At 48.2% G+C, this 8,208-nt stretch overlaps 1 protein-coding gene across 1 annotated transcript; it reads left to right on the top strand.

The window, feature by feature from the left end:
* The first annotated feature begins 204 nt into the window (after positions 1–204).
* LOC135979422 (butyrophilin subfamily 1 member A1-like) lies at positions 205–7,855 on the top strand. Its single transcript, XM_065579788.1, has 6 exons — positions 205–276; positions 4,603–4,708; positions 4,811–4,843; positions 5,622–5,642; positions 5,746–5,772; positions 6,720–7,855. The coding sequence occupies exons 1-6, from the start codon at positions 205–207 to the stop codon at positions 7,220–7,222; spliced, it is 762 nt and encodes a 253-aa protein (XP_065435860.1). The 3' UTR covers positions 7,223–7,855.
* Positions 7,856–8,208: the final 353 nt, after the last annotated feature.

The following is an 8,208-nucleotide window of genomic DNA, read 5'->3' as shown; positions in this document are numbered from 1 at the left end:
CAGTCCCCCAAAGTGGCCGAATCCATCTACTTCCTCGGCTCAACACTCTATGGCAGCTTTGAAGAGGAAACTTTTGGATTCCTCTCAAAAAGCCACAAAAAAGCAGGCTACACGTCATTGGGTAGAGAATCTACCCCAAAGACATGATCCCCAACAAGATCAACCACCTTGGTACTGACTGATCTACAACTGGATACCCACGAGATGACTGGCTCCTCGGGTACTGGTACCACCAGTAAGCCTAAAAACCCAAAGGGCACAGGCTATGGGAGTTCGGTACCATGGGGGGAAAGGGATGATAGAGAGAGTAACAGCTCCTCTAGCTCATCTCCGATAGAGTGCTCTAGACCCTCGATACCGAGTACTTCAGCTCTGCAGAAGACCAGAACAACACCACTGGCCATTTATCAGAGTGCAAAAGACTCCCACTACTGTTGCCCTTAGGAAAAGGCAATTTCTTACTGCTTCTCTGTCTGGATCTCCTGATCCACGGGAGAAGAACTTTCAGGAACAGGCAGTGAGATTAGACAAAGGGATTACTCCAGTGACTAACATCTCTTCATCCTCTCCTGATGAAGCTGTTATGCCTCCCCCACCAACTTTGGCAAAAGACTTCAAACCATTTCAAGACTTCATCAAGAGAGAAGTGGATTCTCTAGTCAAGGTGTTGCAACACAAGCTGCTTGACATCCTACACACTTCATCATCAGCCTGTAGTGCACTCACTATTAACGAGGCATTGCTGGACCCAGCAAAGACTATGTGGCACGGTACATCCCACATGCAAGAGAGCGGATAAAAATATTATGTTCCCTCTAAAGACTCGGATTTTTTATTTCCCACCCATTCCCAAACTCCCTTGTCATCGATGCTGTAAATGAACGTGGCAGACAGCACCGTGCTAAATCAACACCCAATGACAAGAACTTAAAACAACTTGAAAATCATATTCTTAGGTGACCCCACTTCTTCGGGCTGTAATCCACGAAAGTTTATGCTCTAATAAATTTGTTAGTCTCTAAGGTGCCACAAGTACTCCTGTTCTTTGTTCTTTTTTCCACATACTAAAAGACTCTAGAGCCACTTTGCATTCACTGAGAATTTATGCACCGGCACAAAAAAGAAGATATAATAAATCACAGATGACACAGAGATCCCGGCCTGATCAATTTTCTCCCCCCCAGAGCATTATGAACCCCAACAGAAAACACAATGAATACAAAAGCGAAGATCAACTGCTCCACAATCATCAACATCACAGCCATCTGCATCTATGCATGAATTTTGATGTGTTATTTGAGGCCCCGAGTTACCACCCCCATTTTAATTTGCTGCAAAAACCCAAACATCACCACTACTTTGGCAATGGCCTTACTCTTTTTAATCAAAACTGGGATCAAGTGGGTTTTGGAGATCATCTCCACAGGATATTTGATCCATTTTACCGCCCTCACTCCTGCCTACCCCTCCCCCCGACCCTCCTCAGGAACCCTTCTCATGAGTAGCTTTTACATCAGGAAACAAGCTATCTTCTGAACCGAGGTGCTATAGTTCCTACTCAACACAGAGGGAAGGACTTCAACTCCAAGTACTTCCAGATAAAATAAAATAAATTAAAAAATAAAAATACTGATACTGAAAAACAATAGTGATTGGAGACACATTCTGGATCTAAGATCACTCGACAGATTTGTAAAGCTACAGCGCTTCAAGAAGGTTACTTTGGCAGCAATAATCCCCTCTCTGGACCATGGAAACTGGTTCTCGACCCTTGGCCTACAAGATGCTTACTTCCATATCGCGATCCACAGAAGGTTTCTAGTATTCACTCTGGGACAAGACCACTTTCATTGTCTGCACCCGGAGTGTTCTCAAAGGTCCTGTCTATGGTTGTGGTGCTCCTTCGTAAACAAAGAGTGATAATATTCCTGTATCTAGATGATTGCCTGCTCAAGGCATGCTCCTTTGATGATGCTTTGACTCCCCCACAAAAGATTATGGACCTATTCCTCCAACTGGCTCTATAAGTAGACATCCAAAAGACCATATTAACTCCAGTATAACGTCTGGAATTCATAGAGGCCTACCTAGATGGAGCAGAGGCCAAAGCCTTCCTCCAGTTATGCAGGTTCAACACCTTAGATAACTTGATCTCTAAAGGACAGGCCAACCCTCAGACCTTGGTCAGAAATGGTCTTCAACTACTGGGACGCATGGTGGCAGGCACCTTTGTAATAAATCATGTGAGACTCCACATGTACTGCCTTCAGTGGTGGTTCAGTACAGGATACGTACCAAGCACACACAGCTTAAACAAACTTCTATTGATGCCCTCAACATTCAAAAACTCCCTTGACTTGTGGAAAGAGTCTCACAATGTCTGCTCAGGAGTGCCCTTCACTCAACCACCCCCAGTGTTAATAATGACAACAGACGCATACCTATTGGGATGGGGAGCCCAACTGGACACCCACGCTATTCAAAGGCAAATGGTTCCCCTTCGAATCCACACTGTATACCTACTTACTGGAACTCAGAGCAGTCAGGAAAGCTTGTTCACATTTCTTACCACTGATCGGGGCAAGCATATAAAGATTATAGGCAACATTGCATGTATGTTTTACATAAATCACTAGAGAAGAGCAAGCTCACCTTCCCTTTGTACCAAGGCAGTGAAACTCTGGAACTGGTGCACTCACCACCACATAGAATGGCTTTCGTATGAGGAGAGATTAATAAGACTGAGACTTTTCAGCTTGGGAAAGATACGACTAAGGGGGGATATGATAGAGGTCTATAAAATCATGAGTGGTGTGGAGAAAGTAAATAAGGAAGTGTTATTTACTCCTTCTCATAACACAAGAACAAGGGGCCACCAAATGAAATTAACAGGCAGCAGGTTTAAAACAAACACAAGAAAGTATTTTTTCATGCAAGGCACTGTCAACCTGTGGAACTCCTTGCCAGAGGGTGTTGTGAAGGCCAATATTATAACGGGGTTCAAAAGGGAGCTAGATAGATTCATGGACGATAGGTCCATCAATGACTATTAGCCAGGAGGGGCAGGAATGGTGTCCCTAGCCTCTGTTTGCCAGAAGCTGGGATTGGGTGACAGGGGATGGATCACTTGATGATAACCTGTCTGTTCATTCCCTTTGGGGCACCTACCATTGGCCACTGTCAGAGGACAGGCTACTGGGCTGGATGGACTTTTGGTCTGACCCATTGTGGCTGCACCCCATGTGCCATGCCGCCCCCTGAGGCCCCGCCCCTGCCCCTTCTCCCTGTGCTCATGCCACCTCTTCTCCCCAAACCCCTGACCTCGCACCAACCCTTCTCCCAAACCCAGCATTGTCCCTCCTTCCCCGCAAGACCCCACCTGCTGCTCATGCCTCTCCCCCTTCCCGTCACTTGATCTTACAGCTGGCAAAAAGTGGGGGGAGGGCCTGACCCCTTGATCCCGCCCTGTTCCGGAACCCCTGCATCCGCTGCTATATTTTATTCCTGTGTCTGATGCTCAGTACTCAACTCGACTCTGAAAGCCCACCCCTCCATTCAGGGCACTGCTGCAGCGTCGCCGAGAGTGGAGCACCCATAGAGACCCACTGAAAGAAGAAGAAAGGGTTACTCACCTTGTGCCGTAACTGTGGTTCTTTGAGATGTGTCCCCCTGTGGGTGCTCCACTACTTGCCCTCCTTCCCCTCTGTTTTGGAGCTCTTACCTATGAGCTCTGTGTAGAGAAGGAACTGGGGGCAGTTTGTCTGCACAGCGCTATAGTGACCTAATGCATGGGAGGGGGAGAGCGTATGTGTGGGCCGAACAGAAACGGCTGCCTAAAATCTCCGATGTGAGGCACAGGGGTGTGAATACACAGAGAGTGGAGCAACACACGTCTCGAAGCACTGCAGTTACTGTACAAGGTGAGTAACCCTTCTTATCCCATTTTCCACTCAGGGAACTGAGGCCCAGAGCGATCAGGGCCCCAGTTCAGCTAGATACAGGTGTAACTTTAAGTGTGTGAATAATCCCATTATTAAGTCAGACTCTCGCTGTCAGGCATTTTTTCCAGCCCTCAAATCATTTTTGTGGCTCTTTTCTGCATCCTTTCCAGTGTTTCAACGTCTTTTTTCAAATGAGGTCAGCCAGTTGTTCAGGCAGCCCCACAGCCAGCTGCACCGGCTGCCAGCCACGGCTGGAGTGGCCCAGGGCAGCTGGCCCCCGGGACCATCTGAGCAGCAGCCGGTGGGGCTGGCCCAGAGACTGCCTGAGCAGTGGTCCCTCGGGCGGCCACAGCAGCTGCTGCTCAATGACCCCTGGCAGCTGGTGCCACTGGCCCTGCCCCCTCTCCAGCAGGGCCCCCCCTAAGATTTACTTAGGGGTACTTCTCGTATAAGTCCTGAACTGGTCACAGGTGGTGAATTTTTTTGTTTATTGCCCGTGACCTGTCCACAGCTTTCTCTAAAAATACCCATGATTAAATCGTAGCCTTGGGCATGGTACAGGGGTGATTGAGTGAGGGTCTAAGGTCTGTGATGTACTGGAGGTCAGACTACGACCCGTCCGGCCTTAAACTCTATGAAGCTATGATTTTCTGCAAAATAGCAGCTCTTTGCTAGTATTAGAAGAGACCATCACCCACTGGAATCTCACCTCTCTCAATCTCTTCTTTCTTTAGACGATCTGCAATCTAATCTGGAGAAAGAGAGAGGTAAGTTCCTGGGACAAGTTCACCAAACTAACAGTAGGAAATGAATAACCTCGTTAATGCGACAGCATGAAACCTCACCTCTTTCTTCCTTTTCTCTTCCAGAGATTCTGCGCTCTGAGCTGGAGAACGAGAGAGGTAAATGTCTGGGCTCTCAGGAGGCTTGAATGATTTTCTCTCACTGTACATAGTCAGACAGACTTTGGCCTCTGTCTCTGCACTGTCTGTTAGGAGAGGCTCTGGGAACCAAACGGCCGGGGAGCTCTGACTAATCATGGAGCGGGGTAACTGCTCCATAGATAAAATTGCTGCTCAGTTTCCATCGTAAGCCTGATCTTAGCCCTTCCTCTAAACTACACACATAGGGGAGTGTCCATATCCCAAACTGGTGGGTCTGCCTGTGCCAATGTACCTTTTTGCTACTGAATTTGAAGGAATGGCGGGGTGGGGGAGATCCTGATGCCCTGGAAAAAGAGGCTCAGCAGAGTCCTAAAGTCTCCAAGGACTCTCTGACTCTTTGAGGCACAAAGTCAATGAGAAGGAGCCAGCTAATGTTGCTGATCCCTGAGTTGAGATCCAGTATCCAGAGCCAAGGTTTAGCACATTAAACCCTCACTTCCACGTTATCAGGGCCTAGCCCCTCGCCAAGCTTCTAGGCACACGGGGAGTGTGGACACTACACCACAGGTGAGCCCAGCTAGGGCAGGGCATGGGAACCCAGCGAGGGTCAGATGTCAAGAAGGGGTGTGTGATCCATGGAGAGATCTATGAGGATGGAGCTCAGGCCAGGCGACCTGGGCAGAAAGAAGCCAGCAGAGCGCACAGTGGAGGGGGCAAAGTGGTCCTTTAAAGGCACATTCCCTAACCCAGGAGCTGTTGTAGAACTGACTGCACACCCATGTCTCTCTGTTTGCAGGGACATCCCTGGCTGAACTTGGTAAGTGCCATGTGTCTCCCCCCCCCCCCCCCCATATGACACTGTCCTATGCCAGCAGTCCGTGCTCCGGGGAGTGCTCACCTCTTGGTGTGTTTGATTTCAGGCTGGAGTAAAGTCAGAAAAAATGCAGGTAAGTGAAGCTGGTATGTTAATGTCAGACCCCCTGCACCACTCTGCTGCCCAGCAGATGCACACATGCCAGAAGTCACAGGGAAAGCAGTGTGGTCAATGAAAATGCCAGATTCGTCACAATGCTCACACTTAACTATGGAGTCACCAGCGCTCCAGTGTAACTGCGATAACTCAGAGTGCTCCTAAGGCCGGGAACTTACCCGCTGTCAGTTCAGGGGGGTAGGCGCTTACAGGAGTTTGTAATTGTGGGTCAGAGTTGGGGTTTTGCTGGACACGTGTGGTGAATTCTCATGTGTTGTGTTGTTGTTAATTGACTTCATGAACTAGAAGGGATCTAGGAAACTGTGTACATTACCTTAACTGGCTGCGGGTAATTGTCTTAATGCTTTTTGGACTCTGGTGAAATCTCTGTTTTTACGGAGTTGTCAATCAGTAGCCCTTTGGCCAATTCAGTTCAAATTTGGTAGAAAAATTCTACCTCAGACCCAGACCAAATCTACCAAATTTGAGTGTGATATGACTCTGTGGGTGTTAGAATAGAGGGCTCCCAGCTCAGGCGTAGATTGGAGACTCAGTTGCTGTCTTAGCTGTGGAGACGTGGTAGCGGCCCCACAGCACAGATTTTGTGGTAGGTGACCACTGAGTTCTTGTAATGGTTTGAAATGACGTCCGTGTGTGTAACACCTGAGCTCTCTCCTCACAGGGGCCTCTGTAGAGGTTACAGACAGGCCCAATTGGAGCTAGAGGCATCTCCAGCTCTTTCAGGGGAGCTATTTGCCTCTAGTGCCTGGGAGGAGAGCTGCAGTGACAGGCAGAGAAGCAGGTTCCCGGGCGATAGAGGCTGGAAATCAGAGCGTGTCCTAGCCAAGACAGAGCTGGGGGGAGGATGGGAAACAGCCCCGATGGGCTGGGCTCTGCCCCTGATGCTCTGCCCCATCTCTGCAGTGAACGTGATTCTGGATCCGGACACGGCTCATCCCAGCCTCGTGGTCTCTGAGAATGGGCGATCTGTGAAATGGAGGGGCCTGCAGCAGGACGTGACTGACAACCCCGAGAGATTTGATAGTGAAACCTGCATGCTGGGCTTGGAAGGGTTCACCTCGGGGAGACACTACTGGGAGGTAGACGTCGGGGGTGGGAGGGCCTGGGCTGTGGGGGTGGCTGGAGAGTCTGTCAGGAGGAAGGGCTGGATCAGCTTTGCTCCTGAGGAGAGGATCTGGGCCGTGGATCAGTGTGGGAGCCATTACCGGGCTTGCACTTCCCCGGATACCCTCCTGCCCCTGACTTGGAGCCCCGGGAAGATCGGGGTGTATCTAGACTATGAGCAGGGCCTAGTGTCATTTTATCAGCCTGGTACTGAGGCCCCGATCTTCACTTTCACCTCCTCATTCACTGGGCAGCTCCACCCTTTCTTCTGGGTCTACTCCCCAATCACACTATGTTCCTGAGATATGGCATGGGGGGGGGGGGCATAGCATCACTCACTGGTCAGACTTTTTTTGTTCTGTTTTTCTGAAATGGACTAATTATTCATTTTTTAAATATTTTCCATTTTTTCATTCTTCTCAAAGCTTGGAATTTTCCAAAATGAATATTTTCAGTTTTGAAAATCCTTCGATTTGACTAAGCTGAGGGCTCAAAATTAGCAAAGCAGAAGAAATCCTGAGTGATGTGTTGTGTAAGACGCTACATAGACTAGAACAGAACTCAATACACAATACATCATAGGACCCCTCCCCCCAAATAAAAGGTTTAGTTGAAAATTTTGTAATAATGCAAAAAAAAAAAAAAAAAAATCTCAAGAAAATCCAAATGTTTTCACACACAAAATCTCTTTTTGTAAATTGGCCAAATTTCCTCAAGATATTTTTGAATGAAAACCTTTGTTCAGCTCTGATTAACACCTGAAATTGCATATAATCAATGAATATTTCCTGATTCTTAGTCCTGTAATTTATGAACTGACCACCATTGATGAGTGGAAGGAGTAAGAACATGTGTCAAACCCTGTCCTAAAACATCACATTGTCCAAACTGGATAAAAGGCTCCAAGAAAGCCGATTCCTAACCACTAACCATGTTCTGTGACATTATTGGTGAAAGAAACGGAGTCAGAGGAATGGAGGGAGCTCGGTTCTCTGGATGAGTGTTGATCATGCGGTTCACAGCATCAGGAAGGGTTATCCTAAACCCGGAATGACAGGTATGTCCTACACCAGCTAAATTTAGAGTTTTAGGCCAGAAGGGACCATGAGATCATCCAGTCCAGACCTCCTCTATATCACAGGCCACCAACACACCCAGCACCCTCACATCAAACCCAGCACCAAAAATTAAACCAAGCTATTGCAGCCCACAGGAGACTAGACTATCACGTGCCACAGCCACGGAGCCTCACCCAGCCTGAGCGGAACAAAGCATGGGGGCAAAAACT

The sequence above is a fragment of the Chrysemys picta genome, unplaced genomic scaffold, assembly GCF_011386835.1.
Source record: "Chrysemys picta bellii isolate R12L10 unplaced genomic scaffold, ASM1138683v2 scaf825, whole genome shotgun sequence".
In the NCBI taxonomy this organism is placed as follows: domain Eukaryota; kingdom Metazoa; phylum Chordata; order Testudines; family Emydidae; genus Chrysemys; species Chrysemys picta.
Note: the sequence above shows the minus strand (reverse complement) of the source record. Positions and strands in the feature narration are given on the sequence as shown.

Bases quoted from the DNA above. Each gene is read 5' to 3' on its own strand.
- LOC135979422 (XM_065579788.1), top strand. From the start codon at position 205: ATGACTGGCTCCTCGGGTACTGGTACCACCAGTAAGCCTAAAAACCCA. The intron at 4,709-4,810 runs GTAAGTTCCTGG...TTTCTCTTCCAG, and splicing joins TAATCTGGAGAAAGAGAGAG to AGATTCTGCGCTCTGAGCTG. The intron at 4,844-5,621 runs GTAAATGTCTGG...CTCTGTTTGCAG, and splicing joins TGAGCTGGAGAACGAGAGAG to GGACATCCCTGGCTGAACTT.